This window comes from Leptosomus discolor, chromosome 8 (genome assembly GCF_034619465.1).
Source record: "Leptosomus discolor isolate bLepDis1 chromosome 8, bLepDis1.hap2, whole genome shotgun sequence".
Classification (NCBI taxonomy): Eukaryota; Metazoa; Chordata; class Aves; order Leptosomiformes; family Leptosomidae; genus Leptosomus; species Leptosomus discolor.
Window position 1 is genome coordinate 4,003,160 of NC_141398.1, and position 16,407 is coordinate 4,019,566.

The 16,407-nt window shown below is 45.9% G+C and overlaps 1 protein-coding gene across 1 annotated transcript in view; it reads left to right on the forward strand.

Annotated features, from left to right (window-relative positions):
* The first annotated feature begins 217 nt into the window (after positions 1-217).
* The window catches only part of CARMIL1 (capping protein regulator and myosin 1 linker 1), a 190,579-nt gene continuing 174,389 nt past the window's right edge, over positions 218-16,407 (forward strand). The window contains exons 1-2 of the mRNA XM_086469109.1: positions 218-257; positions 4,206-4,303. Coding sequence (XP_086325235.1) covers positions 218-257; positions 4,206-4,303 — 138 coding nt within the window. The remainder of the gene's footprint in view (positions 258-4,205; positions 4,304-16,407) is intronic.

The window sequence follows — 16,407 nt, forward strand, 5'->3', positions numbered from 1 at the left end:
AGCCGGGGGCGTCATGTAGCGGGGAGGGAGCGGGCTCCGCGGAGCGGGAGAAGCCCCTTCCCTCCGTCCGCCCTCGCCGCACACCCGCACCACAGAGAAGCGCGCCGCCGGCCCTCCTCCCCCCCCGCCCCGCTGGGTGCATGCCCGCCTCGCCCGGCGGAGGGACGGCGCGCCGCTGAAGCAGCGCCACCGGGCAGCGCTACCGGGCAGCGCCACCATGGCCGAGGAGAGCTCCGACGTCCCTAAAGAGTTGATCGGTAAGGGACGGGGCATGACGGCGGGGATTGAGCGGGTGGTCCTGGGGGAAGGTGTTGCGGCTGGGAGGGGGGGGGGGGGCAAGTTTGGAGGCAGCCTTGCGCAACCCCTCGGGGGGGAGGGATGTGGAGGGGACCCGGGGGGACCGCGGCGATGGGGGTGTCTGTGGAGCCGGGGGGGGGGGGGGTGTCGGGGAGGGGGGGCTCTGAGGAGCCGGCTGGGGGGGGGGGGGGGCGGCGAGGCCGCGCCACCGGCGCTTGGCCCCGTTGCTGCGTGCGGGGAATGGGCGGGCGGGGGCTGCGGGCCCGCGGCGGGGAGCGGGGAGGTGGCCGCGGGCAAGGGCTGGACCCGTGTGTCACCGTCCCCCGGCACCGCGGGAGGCTCCCCCCCACGCAGTCCCCCGGCCCCGCGGCGGGCGGTGAAGGGCGGCCCCGGCGCCCGCTGTGCCCGTCCTCCGGAGGGGTCCCCCGGCGGGCAGGGCCGGGGGGCTTCGGGGGCCGGTGGGGAAGGGCAGAGGCGCGGCGGGACACCCGCACCCGCCGCCCGGCCGGGGCAGCTCCCCCGGGCACCTCAGCGGGGCGGCACGGGCTGAGGCTCCGGTCGTTATTTTTTTTTATTTTTCCCCTGGGCTTTGCGTAGTTTAAGACTCATTTTCCTGTGTGCGTACGAGGGAGGGAGGGTGTTTGTGATTCAAGTTTTATGGCCACATGCACGCAGCCCCCCCATGTTGCGTGCTGTGGGCTTAGGAAATCGTAGGTGCTGGTAAGGACCCTGAAAATGCTGTCATTGCTCTTGGGGAGCTTTCCATGGATGGATCGTTGGTAACCAGCCTTTTTTGGGGGTATCGTGTCTGATACTCTAGGCCTGGTCCTCAGCCAAACTTCCTTTGGTTTTAATTGCAGTTTTGCCTGTTGAAGAGAGATCGAAGGATCTCGCTAACGTTGGGCTAAAGTGTTACCTTACTGACAGATGGAAATGGGCATTTGTCAGGCAACAAGGTACAAGTTGCATTGAATACAGTCCTTCAGACCTTATCCAGTTCGTTTACGCTGTTACATTCCCTTCAGTTTCATCAGTCAGCGCCATTGGTGGCAACTGGTTTTAGCATTTATTCTTAAAAATCTGGATGGATGGTTGCAGCTGTCACAGGGTTTTTTTCTGTATAGACAAAATAGCTCTGTTTTGCAGTCCTTTAGTGTGCAAACCATGGTTTGCTTTAGGCTATAGCTTACTACTGAGAAGTGATGAGCTGTGAACCGTGCTAGGAGTAATTATGGTCAAAACCACAAACTTTTTTTAAGTGGCCAGGCATGTTTGAGGTGCTAATACATGGTACTTCTTGCTCACTGTGGATCTGCACTATACTGTAGGTCAGGTGCGGTGTGTATCATGGGGAAGAGCAAAGTGAGCATCTTCACACATGCCTTCCTCTGGTGGCTTTGGACGATTTTAAGAATTACCTTCCAGTGCCCTGCAGCTACCCAGCTGGCTTGGTCAAGGGCTCTTCTGGGGTGTGTGGATCTGTTTGTGTAGATTGGTTTGATTTCTAGTCATATTTTGGTGTCTGCATGTTAAAATTTAACCTTTAAAATGGAATTTTTGTAGTAACCCTGTGTTTTGAGAAGAGGATGAAAGGATTTGCCTTAACACTTAGTGATTACAGCGTGGAGATTAAGATGGGGGTAGAACTGTTTGAGCTGCAGTTTTTGTTGTTACTCACTTCCCGTGTGACCTTTGTCGGGTCTTATAGGTCATAGTCTTCAAAAAACCCTCTCTTACTGTTGGTTTACCTGGAGCCGCTCCTCCAAGGTGCGGGTGTCTGAAGTCTCCAGCATCAGAAATGGATGAGCACTTTAAAATACGAGCCTTAACGTTATGTTTCCATCTCTTGAGTCTGAAAAACTACTTTGCAAGTCCACTTCACACCCGATATGTAAGGAAGTGTCCTCAGTCACATGGGGAAGATCTATGAAACCTATATCTTAACTCTTTGAAGAAGTGTTTCTAGCCCTTTCTGGCAGATAGAGCCTTGGAGGGGGCTGACATCCCAAGGCTTTGCAGAGTCTCGGGTCCCAGGCCCTTTCTCTCCCCGTGGCTTGTTGAAGTAAGAACGCTGGAGTGGAGGGCTTGCAGTCTCGCTCCCACGGCTGCTGTGTGGGACAGCGAAGGGAAGCTGGTTTCCCCATGCCGATGCCTCGGGAGGAAGTTCCCTGCTAGGCACAGGCATTTGGAGCTGTTTGTGGGAGAGAAGAAACTGAAAGGCAGGGGCTGGGGGTGGAGGTAAAGTAGCAGAGACGGCAGCCATAGAAGGAAAGGTCTTTCTCCCAGTTGGTAGGGCTTTGTGAAAAGCGCTGTGTGGTCAGCTCGCTTCTGCGTTCCCAAGCTGGGTCAGAAAGACCAGAATTAGGCATTACCCGTGGGAGAAGCAGCCTAGGGAAAACAGTTCATGTCGGGAGGACGGGGCTGAACTTTCCCCCCGGGCTTTGCTTACCTGGCTGCTCAGGGAACTTGCAGCCTGGCTCCTGACCAAGCCGGCCGCGCTGGCTGTCTGCCATGGGGCTGCCGTGCGTGGCTTGGGACAGGCTTCTTGCCGGGCAAGCTGCTGCTACCGAGCAGCTTTTGGTTTCCTGATAGGAAAAATTAAAATTCCTGGGGACAACATGCCGATTCTGCAGAAAGGAGCTCTTTCTGGTGGAGAGTCGCTCCGACCAGGCGTGTTTCTGACTTGCGCAGCCTCCAGCCCTGCAGGCAGAAGGCTGTGGCCTGGGCAAAACGTCCAGGCTTAATAAACGGTGTGTTGTTTGTGCTAACGCGCTCTGACTGCTGGATGAAAATTGTGCAGCAAAGTGCTGTACAGAGCACTATAATTAAAAGCCTTAGGAAAACCCCATTATCTTCAATTTTAGCCTTTAAACTTCTGCATGCGTGAGGGCAAAGTGTGTGTGTCTGGGGAGGGTGGAGACTTGCCTGTTACAGATGCCAGCTGTAGTGCTGGAAATAGGTTAATGTGTTTAAAAGATTCCTTTCTTAGCCCTTTTCTGTGGGAGCTGGGGAGTGAAACTTATGGTGCCAAATTGGTGCCAAATTGGCTCTTCTACATGAACTCATCTTTTTTTTTATCTACCAATTACATCAGTGTCAGTAGTTGTATATACTTTCTGACGTGGTTCCCTGTGTATATGTTCCCTTCAGGCCAGGGTGCAAATGTTTAGGGGAAAAGCTGGTTTATTTGGTATTTGGCAGAGACCACATATACATGTGTATGCATATACGTATTAAAACGTTATGGCAATGAATGTAACTTTGGTATTGGTGCCAAGCGGTGGCCACATGGTGGTTGGGACTTGGATGGAGACCAGTGTTGCCTCCCATAGCTGCATGGCTGTCAGGTGTTAGCGGCTGGAAGCCCGCTGCGTTTGCTGCACAACTTAAGTGCTCGGAGTGCCAAACGTGCAAACGCTTGCTTTTCCACCCTCTGACCCATTTAGCCTCCCTGATAGTAACAACGACAGGCTAAAATTTTTGCAATGCAAGAAGCCGATTTGCTTGAGCAAGCTTTTCAGGTACAAATAATAGCAAGTGAGGAATTTGCTGTATTTTCCCAGAGTAAAGTTAAACAGTGCTGGGGCTTGTCTTGGGAATGCTTTTGATGTGTAAGTAGTGGCTGGAAAGGAATATCAAATTGTGTTTAGAATCCTGGCATGTGAAAACAATAACCCTATTGTAGTAGACATAAATTATTGTGTAGTAGCCATAAATTATTGTGTAGATGACATACTTAGGGAAGTTGTACTTGGGTTGTGTTTAGTGTCGGTGCATGAGACTCCCGTGAGTGCAAGCGGTTGAACACCACAGCTCTGAGTCTTCCTGAAAACTTGGGACAGTGGTGTCTGTTTCCTTCTCATGTGGACGCTGAAGGTATTTAATGAAGATATTTTCTTTTCTTTCAGAAAGTGTCAGGGATGTTATTGGGAGGAAAATCAAAATTTCAGTCAAGAAGAAAGTAAAGCTGGAAACCAAGGGAGATAAAGTGGATAACAGAATATTGGTAAGTACGACAGAGTGGCTGATTTACATAAGTGAAGGAGAAGCCAGTATCTTTTCAGAAGGCATTAATTCTTCTCTGGGAGGGTTCTTGGAACTTTGTGTGTGCCCTAAGATACAAATGTCGCTTGTTTCCCTGCTTTCTTGCTAGCCTGCACAGCGAGTTGGTGTGCAGGTGTGCATATGTACGCACGTGTTTATCACTGAGTTATTCTTCCGAGTTTAGGGCATTGTGCTGTGGACTGATGCTAAAACAAGCTATTGTTGGAACCTGCTCTGCAATAATTTGCAGCCTTTACTGGTTAGGTTTCCCCTTTACATCCACAGGAATTTTGAGTGGACAAGAAATGCAAAATAATCTTTTGAGAATCTTCTGAAGCTGTTTTGCAGTGAAGAGTAACAGTGAGACTGTTGTGCTTTTTGAACTCAAATGACTATTTGTACTTTTTAGTATACTCTGTTAAATCGTACATCTGCCTTTTAAAAGAAATGCTTAGTGTGTGGGATTCTCTGTTGTCATTCCTAAAACTGTAGTGGAGGAAAGTGTCAAATTAATCTCACTTAAGTATGCTTTCCTGTTTTCTCAAGAATAGTTTTGCTGGCCTAGCTTGATAAGAAGAAAGCTGGGGTAATGAGCTGGTGTGCTTGCATGCTATCCTGAATACTTGGATAAGCAAAAAGTGATGGAACTCTAGTTCTTCGTTCTTTTGATACCTCTCTATCAGGAGAACTAGAGCAACAAGCATGAATAAGTGCAATGTGCTAGAGTATTTTGCAAGACACGTGAGATTTGGTGCTTTGTGTCAGCAAAAATGCTATTGCATATTTGAAAGTTTCATTGCCAAAACTGTTGTTACAGATTTTAGGTACGTTCCCCATGCAGATACTCTGTTTTGTCTTTAAAAACTGTGACTTAGTAATCAGTTCTGAATTATCTTCATAAAGTACATGTTGCTCGTCCCTGGGCAGTAAGACTGTAATGGTCTACTTTTCAACGAGAGCAGCTACTTAAGGAATTTGAAATATTTTCTGCAAAATACCTACCCATGTTATATATAGTTCCTGGGTTTGCAGTTTCTGCTTCTGTGCTGGAAATAGGTTGAGTGTGTGAATGTTGATTGATCGTCTCTGTTTATTTGAAAGCCACGTTTATAGGGAAGGCTGACAGTTTCACTGAAGCGGTAACATTTGATTGACTTTTTGACTTGTACTGAATCATTGCTGTTATCAATAGTGAAATATATTGTGGAAAGACTTGAAATACTGTTCTGACCTGATGGGACCAAAAGAACATCGAGCTTTGAATTGTCAGTGAAGTTTCTGAGGGAGGTACTACTCAGCAGTAAAAGGTCTGAATGTGATGACTCAGATGTTTTTCCTCTCTTTAATCTCCTGAACTCTTAGGTGGGAGACTTTAACCTTTTATGACTGGAGAGGTACTGAAAGGGAGGGAACCTGTTTGAGGGGTCCACAAGTTGGCGAGCACTTCTTGTGTGCCTGCATGTTGTCCTCAGTGCACAGGATGAGTGTTCCAAGGGGATGAGTTGCTGTAGGAGGTGTTGTCTGGTAGAAACGTTGGTCCTTTGATGCAGAAATGCAGGGGATTTATATTGCAAAACAAAGATGATGTTTTCATGGTTAGAGAAATTGACTGCTGGGGTTGGATTTTGTGTTTTCTTCTGCCACAGAAGAAAACTGTCTTGTGTGAAGCTGTACAAATCACTAATGGCTTTTTTTTTCTTTTTCTTTAATGTTTCTCTTAATTGCAGGTGTGTTTCTTTATGTGGGTTGTTTTTTGGCAGAAGTGGTGAGTGTTGTCTGCTGTGGCAGGGGCCAGTGGAGACTGTGGTTCCTTTTGAGGACGCAGAGTTCTCTGAAATGCAGAGTGTGCCCTGAAAAAAATGAAACCAGTGACACCTTAAGTTGGGTGCCTCAAATTAGCGGAGACTTTTTGGCCTCACTGTCTCCACAGTCTTATTTCTTACCTGTGAAGTAGAGGAGATGTACCCTCCTCTCCTCAAAAGAGCAGTGCTGAAAATAAATAACCTCACTCCAGAAATATGCAGGTACTAAATACTAAACACCACAGGAGAGCCACCAACAAAATTAGGAATTTTTGTACTCCAAGCTGGAACTTAACAGTATTCAGTAAATAATGCAGGTGGCTGCATTCTGACCGGGGTGAGTAAAACCGAATACTGAATTGCTGTGCCTTGGGTGAGCGTGTCAAGCTGAATGCTGTATGAAGTGTTGGCAGCAAAGCAATTCAGTAATTAAAGACTATATCCTTAAATGTATGCACCAGAGGGCTCAAATGGGATTGCACGGGCAGCCGTCGTGCCAGCGCTCCTCGACTCCTGAGAGCTTAGTTTTGAAATGTGAATCTTCTGAGCGTGGTCTCTTGAGTGCACATGTGGCAATGAATTGGTTTGAGATTTTGGTTTAAATTTTATTAGTTGTTGTGTGTTTACAAGCAAATTGAGTAGCAGGCATTGGGTCAAACACTTAAGAAGGAGAAAATACCAGTTGCTGTCAGTCTAGCTAACCCCGAAGCCGTGGTAGAAAGTGCTCAAGGTTTTAGAGGAGCTTGATCGCAGAGGTTGGCACTGAGCCCTGGCACCCAAATTTGTGTTTTAATCAAATGATCTCTCGTTCTTCCTTCCTAGGAAAATCCAGCAAAATCAGTAGCACTTTGAGAAAGGGAGGTTATTTAAGAATGACTGCGCTTGGCAGGTAACTATAAAAACACTTGACCTCTGGTCCTGTTGTTCACAGCCTATTCAAGGTGCGGAATACTAGAATATGGATATCACCATCTACTAAAGTCACTCTGCTGTAGGAAATTCTGATAATTAAGATGGAAATTGGACTCTAAGACTAAAGAAAAAAAAAGAGTGTTGCTTGAAATAAGGTCCCAGTGTTAAACTGGTGAAATTGGTGGCTAAAGTCTGTGCTTGCCTTCAGGTACTTTAGGATCTCAGCTTTGGGTGCCAAAGTTTTGCTGAGGCTGGGGCCAAGTACTGGAGCTCTGGAACAGTATGGGGAGCCCTGGCCAAGGCTTCTCCCAGCTCTTTGGGTCACGTACCTGTGCCGTGTCGGGTGCAGGCAGCCAAATTCCGGCAGAGCCCTTGGGCAGGCCACCCTAGCTGGCTCCACGGGGCCCTTGGCCAGAGGCAGAGTGCTACTGCAGGAGCGGCCCCCGCCGTGTTTGGCTTCAATGTGGCTCTCGAAACAGGAGTCTTACTGGGTTAAACTAGATAAAGACGTCACTATTTTGTGATCTGTGGAGGATTGCTTTGGTTTTGTGGGATTGTTTTGTTTAAACCTGGTTTCTTATGAGGCCAAGGCTTAAGGCATCATGCCGAGTGGTTGCTGCGTGCTGACAGCTTCTGACCTTCTCTCTAGTTTCTGCTTAAGCCGATGGGTTTGTAGAGGTCTCGGTTGTGATGATAATAGAGTCGGGTTTGGGGGGACAGAGAGGCAGAAAAAGAAGAGAAACTTTACACCTACTCCCTCCCCTGAGGGCACCCGTCTTTTGGCAGAATGGTGTCCATGAGAGAGATTTCAGTGTTTTGTCTTGTTTTTTTTGCCCCAGAGGCCTCAGTGGTTGTTAGGTTGTCACCTACAGACAAACCCTGGGCTGCTTAGTTTCAGCGTTTGTGGTGCTGCTTTTTTCCCCTCAAACTAGCCAAGGTATCTGTGCAACATTTTGGTGAATATTTCCCATTGCAGTTTCTTCTGATCAGATTTACTGTAATTAGTAGCAATCATTGAGAAGTTGAAATTGTAAGATAAAGGCAATATGTTAAATACATCTGATTGGCTCCTTATGAAATACTGATGTTTTCAGGAATGGTTCATGACAGACCAGAATTCAGGCTTCCTCTTACTTTTTGTTTCTTTACTATTAGTATTTCTTTACTATTAATAAAAGAGGATACTCCTAGGCTAGTTGCCTTTGAGATTAGTTCTCCTTTCCAAAATAGTATTATTTTATTCATTAAGGATGAGGAAATATTGCAAATGACCATGCTCTTTATCAGGCTAGTCTGGTTTTTTTTTTTGGTTTTGTTTGTTTGTTTTTTCCAGGTATGATGCTGTTTTGTTTTTTAATGTTTTCCTAACCTTAGGCCACGGAATAGTGTGATGTGATGTAGTGACCAACAGCACTTTATCAGGAAATCCCACTGAGGAATCTCAGTAATGCTGCTGCCCCAGGTCATTTACGTTCTCTTTGTTGAAATATCACAGTGCTACTTCTGGAACTGGGAGGGTTGCTTTGGTGGGTGGCTCTCCTTAAAATGTGCTGTACATCCAGCATGGATTCACTGGCAGTAATTTGTATGTGCTTGGCACTTTCTTCCGGTCATACGTTTCCATGGGCTTTTCAAACAAAGTTTTTAGTCGACTCCTGTCGAATAGGTTTATATTTGTTCTGTGCCCATGCTCTGAGACTTCACGTTCTGCTTCTAAAGACTCACTTACAAAGACTGAAATTCTGTGTAAAAAGATCTATCTGTATTTGCTTTTAAAGGAGCATTATGTCCATCTTGTGTGTTGTCCTGCACAAGGCTTCTGAATACCGTTTGAACAACCTGGCTGACTACTGAAGCAGCTGAGAAAAGCTCGTATGAGCTGCTCTGCCTGTTCAGCTGTAAGGGTGGCAGTCTCTGGGTGGAGGCAGTAATATTTTGCACTGCCAAAACTATTTTGGGATTAAAAGCCCCGGCGCTTGTTTTCCATTGCTCATCTTTTGTCTTGATCCATCCATGATATTCTGTTGAAATAGAGATGAATTTATGTGTCTAGGTGCAAATGTCTTGCCTTAAGAAATATGCGCTTGTATTAAATCACTAAGAGCATGAAGCTCGCAGGGTTGTCTAAGGTTAGTTTTACATAAAATGTGTGCAATCTTGCACGTTGTATCATGACAGCTGGTGTGTGATAATGATGTTAAATATGGACGTTCTTTTAAAATAATGGTGTTTCCTCTTCCCTGTCCAGAACACTGAGTGTTATGACATACATCTTAAGCGTGTGTTTATGAAGATGAAAGGAAGTAGGTGTTGCTACATCCCTCATGTCAGGAAATCTAAATGAAGTGAGGTAGAGTAATCAAAAAATACTTCTATGTGAAAATGTATTGTAATACATTTACAAGGTGCCTCTTAGAAAGCAATTGAACTGTGGCCAGTAAGATTGCTACAGCAAACTGAAATAATAAGAGTACTGCAGTTAAGAGAACTTATTAATCCAGTCATGCAGTTATATGTAGTCTCAAAATAGGAACTGTTTAAAAAAAAATACTCATTTATATGCAAGTTTTACTGAAATCTATGTACACGTTATACACTGGTCTATAAGGTTACCTTTAACTGGTGGGAAGATTTACGAGCTTAGCATTCTGATGCTGTGGTAGCGCATGCAAATGTTGAAGTCCTCTTTGTTGGGATGTTTCCACTTCTAGGAGAAACTGGCTATCCATGGAGTTAACCAGGCTGAGAGGAATTCTTCCCTCGGCTTTGGGTTGGTGGGCTTGGGAATTACTTTTCTTTCCTCAATTTCCACTTCCAATTTCTGTGTCTTTTTCTCTTCCCCTTCCTTATTTCCCACATTCAAAGCATCAGTTGCAGACAGAACCTTGCGTTTAAATAGGTCTTGACAAGCTTTTTAGCATAATAATAATAATACAAATAAACTCTGAGGCTCCTTTCCCTCAGGTTTGTCTGCATTAAAGGTAAGATTTAATCTCCTTGCTTAATTAAATTGGCCTTTGACCAAATGGAAAGAGTCCTCTTTCTCTGGCTACCCAGGCTAAATGTCGACTTTCTACAGTCCTGGCACTTTTGTGTCCTTTTGAGTGCAGCTCTGCCCAGAGTTGTATGTTTTCCTTGACACATGGCTGAAGCATAGAGGATTTCTGGCACGTTGAGGGTATAGCATATTCTTTGCCCGCTTTGGGAGCGTAGTATAACCATTACAGCAGAAGAGCAGCTCGCTTGCTCTCCTTTTCTGTTGTTTTGGGCAGCTAGTGGAAGTATGGAAAGGTAAGAAAAGGTAACTCCTCTTTCTGTGTCCTGAAAGTACCTGCCTTTGTTCTGTCTCCTGTACTTTGCATGTGCACACCCACCTGCGGGTGTATATATCCTTATCTGGGTTCTGGAAGGAGGAAATGTAAACATTAGCTCACTCTTAGCTTCTGGTTTTCTGTTCACAGCTCTAACAGCTATCAGGAAAAAAGAAGTGGTGGGAGGCAAGAATCCGCTATGGCTCGGAATTGTTCATGGGATCTTTCCTTCTGTCAGTTTTTCATAACCCAATTAAAACCCACTTTTTTTTTAAATTTAAAACCGGCACGCTCTTTCTCCTTCTTTTGCTGAATATATAATATACCAAAGTGGTTTGCTAATGTACTTTTGTTTCTAGAGGGCCTGACTCCCTGCCACCGTTATTTGTGAAGTGGAGCTTTCCTAAGCAAGGATGTGCATTGAAATCTGTGCTTAAAAGTGGCAGAAGAGTGACTATTACATATTATTTCCCGAAAGCTGGAAATAAAAAAAAAAAAAAAAAAAGAAAATGAACATTCGGGTCAGCTTCTTTTCTCAGTCATTCTTCTCCGCTGATGGCTTTATTTTTTTTTTTTTTCCCCAAGAAAGAGAAGGCTTGGAAGGGAACAGAATATGGGGTGTTTATCCGACCGATATAAAGGCAAAAACCTTGTCCATGTTTGTTGTGGGTTTTTTTTCCCTTTTCTTTTTTTCTCTCTCAGCTTGTTTTGTCTGCCTGAAGATAATTATTCTAAGGAAAGACTTCTCATGCAGGGAATGTGGTTCGCTTCACTGTCAGTGGTGTGGAGGAGGACGCACGAAGCTTGAGAAAGGCCGCAAGGGCTGCTAATTGAAAAGTTAGTGCAGCGTACTGTGAAAAATGCTGCTTGTTGCTCAGAGCCCCTCTCTTCAACCAGTGCTGTGGTGGAAAATTGGTGAACGTCAATGATTTGTCTGATTATTAAAATACTTAATTCTGATCACCTACAATTCTGCTTCATTTTTTTTTCTCATGGTGGTGGTAATTTAATTCTGTGTAAAGTAATTACAGGCCCAGGATCTAAAATTATTCTTTTAATATAACTGCTGCTACCTGTGCTTCGTGCTGCTACCAGCGTCCCCAAGCGCATTTCTACCCTTGTTCCTTTCTAATCTCTCCCTGTTTCTGGAACACTCACTCTGTGGCAACTCGTGAGTGATATCTTCTTGTTAATGATAGCTTCCCTAATTTGATCATTTAAGATGACAAACTATTACGATGAAAATTTGACTCTAAGAGCCACAGTCTGATAACTCAACACTCCTGAAACGGACCTAACCAAATGAATTGGCCTGCTGGGTTGTTGGGGTTGCAGAGTAACGTCCAAATAGCTGCGGGACGTGCTTTTAACGTTAGCAAACCGAAACAAGTCTCTGCTGGTTGGTACAATGTTTGGAGAAGAAGTCACATCGCTGGTGGTGAGCGTGGGAGAGGTGGTTGCTTGACCCCATGGGGACCAGGGCAGTGGCTTCTGGGAGAGCGGTGGGTAGGTGGGTTTTTAGCCAAGGGGAAGGCTTCCCCCCTCAGCCGATCAGGATTTGCTCACTGTTCTATTACTGTCACTCGTCGGGGGGCTTTGCAAATGAATCCTGACAGCATTTGTCCCTCTGAACAAACCCAAATTAAAAAGGACCGTGTGTCCTGCAAGGCTAATGCAAAGGTGCCTACAGGATAGAAACGATGAGGAAAGCGAGGAGCAGCTCTTCCTTGGACAGGTTATGTTTCTGGATCTTCTTTGCAAAGTCACCTTTATTATAAAGAGAGGGGAAAAAAAAAAAAAAAGAATTGTGAGCTGGGCTTGTGGGTGCTGGACACTGTGCAGGTTCTTCCCTTGGCTGCCAAGTGGCATTTGTATCCCTGCGTGCAGTGGAAGGCCTGTGTGACAGCGGGACAGGCTTCAGAAGGGGGGGGTGTGGGGATGGAAGCTCTCGAATAGCCAGGGCTCGGGAGGCTGAGGTCTCTGGGAGCGAGCCTTTTCCATTTCGTGCTCCTGAGCGCTTGGAAGGTCCTTCCCGGGGGTGTGTCTTTATGGGATAAGCGCTTCAAGTGCATGGCTCTTTCTCGGAACACATCCTCGGTTCTCTGAACAGCAGTTCCTCCCCTTGGACCTAAAACTTTGACAAACCACTGCTTTTGTAGAGCTTTGTGAAGTTTTGAGGATTTGACTTGCCTGCTTATTGTTGGATGAAAACGAGGAGGTGATCGAGCTGCTGCAGAGCAGTTTCTCCTCAGATCTGATTAGGGGAAGTGAAGGGCTGTTGACCCTGATCTGAATTGGGAGACGGGGCACTGCTGTGTTTGTTTAGGGTTGACCTTTGACTGAAAGGGCTTCTCCCCCTCTGCCTTCAAGGCCATTAGCCAGACCGAAACTATTCACACAAGGCTATAGATAAAGGGAAGCCTTTCAGAGGCTCACCTCTTAACAAACGCTTGAGCCTGGTGCTTAAGAACGATACCGACTTGCAGCCGCGCACATGAGCTTCTACTCCGACGTAGAGCTCGAGGAGCAGCGAAGGTAGGTCAGTACAGATGTTTGGAATCTTAGTGCAGCCAGCTTTAGCTGACATCTGCTGGTGTTTACAGTGTGCTAGTAAATATTTGAAGAAGTGCTGGCTTTGTTAGGTACTGATGCATTGATCAGTAATAATTTCTGCTGTCTTGGTAAGTTTATTCATATCCCAAATCTAAAATATGTATTTTATATTATTATTATTATTATTATTTTTAAAAGTGTAACATGAAAAATGAGATTAGGTCCCTGGAAACTTTCCTGTTTAGTAGATTACTGTCAGGACTCGGGTTTGCTTTTTAGTCTACCCCTTCTCACACTAGTGTCCTCGTTTTCCTTGCAGTGTATTCACAGAATCACACAGAAGGTCAGGGGTTGGAAGGGACCTGGAAGGATCACCCAGTCCAACCCCCCTGCCAGAGCAGGACCACCCAGAGCAGGTCACACAGGAACGCGTCCAGGCGGGGTTTGAATGTCTCCAGAGAAGGAGACCCCACACCCTCTCTGGGCAGCCTGTGCCAGGGCTCTGTCACCCTCACAGGGAAAAAGTTTTTTCCTTACATTCATGTGGAACCTCCTGTGCTCCAGCTTGCACCCGTTGTCCCTTGTCCTGTCATGGGCCATCACTGAGAAGAGCCCGGCTCCATCCTCCTGACACTCACAACTGACTTCCCCCACTTCTGTTTCCTTTCCTTACAGAGATAATACCAACAGCTCCAAAGACCTCCGTATCCCCGCAGATACAGGGATGATGGACAGAACATAATGCTAAAAAATATTGATGGCTGCCATAAACTTGTTCTGTACACAGTTTTGTCTGATCTCGCTAGCTAAGCTCTCTGCTTCCTTGTTCTCCAGTTTCATCAAAATCTATGTTAGATCTATGTTATTTATGTCATGGAAGCAGTTGGGTTCATGCTGGGCGTTATGGAGCTGTTAGGATAATCTGGCTTTAGGTTTGTTCCACCTTTCCCAAAGCAGCTTGCTTTGGTTTAAAAAAAAGGCAAACAAACAACCAGCAACAAAGCCCAGAACAACTGCTAGCATCTCAACAGAGCGCTGTGCAAATTAAGCTTGTCTTGAGGGGAAGCAAGACAACACAATGGACACTATTTACTTGCATCGCTCTCCCCACCTCTCTAGGTAGATGAGCTGGAAAAAGGGAAAAGGTAGAAGCAAAACAATAAAGAACTGTAGTATAATGTGGCAATTTAAATGCAATTAGCTGATGTGGATAGTGCCAGAGCAGTCTAAAAGGTTGTAAAATAGCTCTAAAAGGGTTTGGGCTGTGTATACAGTGCTGTGTTACCCAGTTTTTACAGTTTTCTCTTTGCTTTGGGAAGACATCTTCTAAGAGATTTAACTCTGCCGATGAATTTAGCTCTGTCTTATGTCATCTGTGTTATTTCCCTCACAAATAGTTTCAAAGCCACTTCTCTGCCATTTGCTTGCTTACTACACCACGTAGGCAAACTGCAGGAGAAGCTGAATGCTGATTCTCTTAGGCTTCTCTGTAGGTATATCACCTGAAGCTTGGAAAAGCTGGTTATCTGGAGAAGAGTGCATTCAAGCTTTAGCCAAATGCCAAGAAAAGTCTTCAGGAGTGGCCTAATACATCAGGGAATATGTTCTGTTTCAGTTTAAACCGTTGCTGGGTTTTTTTGCCTGCACTGAATACTGCTGAAAATGGTAAGATGTGCAGGTCTCAACTCTTAGAAGTTGCATGTTCAAATTAGAAAGATTTCAGGTGGTTGCAGGGTTAGTGCCGGCACGGAAAACACATTGCCTTTTGCCCTCTCGTTGTTAAACTGTGATCTTTGTCAGCTGGCAAAGATTTCTTCAACTTAGTAAATGCTTATTGTAATCCTTGGAAATAGATTTTTTTTTTTTTTTTTTTTTCCCTGTAAAATATTTTGAAAACATTTAGCAAAAAATACAAAACCTACCAATGGGTTAGTTTCATGTGGTATTTCCAGTGTGATGCTAGCCTTTAAAAGTATTTCCTGTAATGCTTTTAGATGGATCTGCTGTTGTTTGTATGTGCGTGAAATTGTGTGAAATTAAAATCCTGCAGGTTTTTGTATGGTATTAATTTATTACAGTGTAGCCTTAATGCAATTTTAATAGGTCTTTGTTCAGCCTGAGTGGTTAAGTCCACCCAAAATACATTATTCTTCTATTTTTTTTCCATTTTTTTTGTTTGTTTCATTTTTCTATTTTTATCTTCCATTGTTTATTTTAGAATATTCCTTATGTTGTTTTTTCCTTTTGGAGGGTCTGCTTACTCTCACCATAAAGAAAACACTGCAGACAGTTGTTTGCAACCGGGACTGGCCTTGAGGACAGGTGCAGAGTTGAAGGAACCGCTGGCAAGTCATCTTCGCAGCCTCCCCTTTCACCCCTAACCGCTCCAGCCTCCCGCTGCCCTCTCGGACGGGATCCATATGGTGCTGCTGGAGCCTCTCCCTTCAGCTGGGAGCTTGCGTGGAAGGGGTTGGTGGGCTGAGCTTGACGTGGAGCGCTGGGGACCTCCTTTCCTCTGCCTTCCCAGGCGCTGCCTGCTCAGGAGTCGTGCTAACGCTCCCTGCCTCTGAGTGAATGCGGTGTAGTAGGGGGCTTAGATCCGAAGGAGAGGAGGGAGAGGTGTCACGCTTGCACCTCGAGGTGTGCTTGGCGGTGGAGTGGTTGCAAGTCCACGGCGTGGCCCTTCCTCGGTGGGTAACCGTGGTCGGGTGCCGGCGCCCCGGGGAGCTGGGAGAGGCTGGGCCGCGCTGGCGGAGGAGGAGGTGTCTCTGCTTGGACAATTTCTTCTGTGGTGCTGGACTTCTCTCTTGCAGGTGCGCAAAGTCTGCGTGGCGCTGCTCGACTTCAGAACGGGGTGGGAGGAAGGGGTTCGCCAGCCGTGCTGCCTCTGCCCGAGTGAGGGTAAGGGAGGGGTATCGGAGGGGCTGTTTGCTCTCACCAGCCGCTTCACCGTGCACGTTCTGTGAGGGGCCAGCCTTTTCCCAAGTCATCTTCACCCGCTAATTGTTTTAATTTTATTGATTATACCTATAAAGAACTTCAGCTTGTGCAAAAGGGGACACACAGCCTGACAGAACTGGCAAAAAGAAGAGGAATAACTTGCTCCACCTCCCTGTGTCACTGTTTCTGAAGTGGTAATAGCAGCTTTTCCTGGAATGTAGAGAGGAAGAGCTGGCAGAGACGTGAGACTCGCAGAAGCCTGGCAGGAATTAAGCAAGCCGCCTTAGTTGTTCTTGTGTTTTTGTGTTCTCTTGAAGTGTATTTTCCATGGACCAAGCGAAGGGACTCGTTAGAAACACTGCACCAATCTCATTGGGCTTTATTTCTCGGTAAAGTAAATGTGAGATTCTTTGGGAAAAGGTGTTATTTTCATACATTTATTTATTTGTGCCATTGCAGTTACCTTTGAAGGAAAAGTTGTTGTAGTATCGCAAATTGTGTAGGCTTTGTTTCTATAGGAATACTCTTGTGGTAAGTGCAGCAGATTG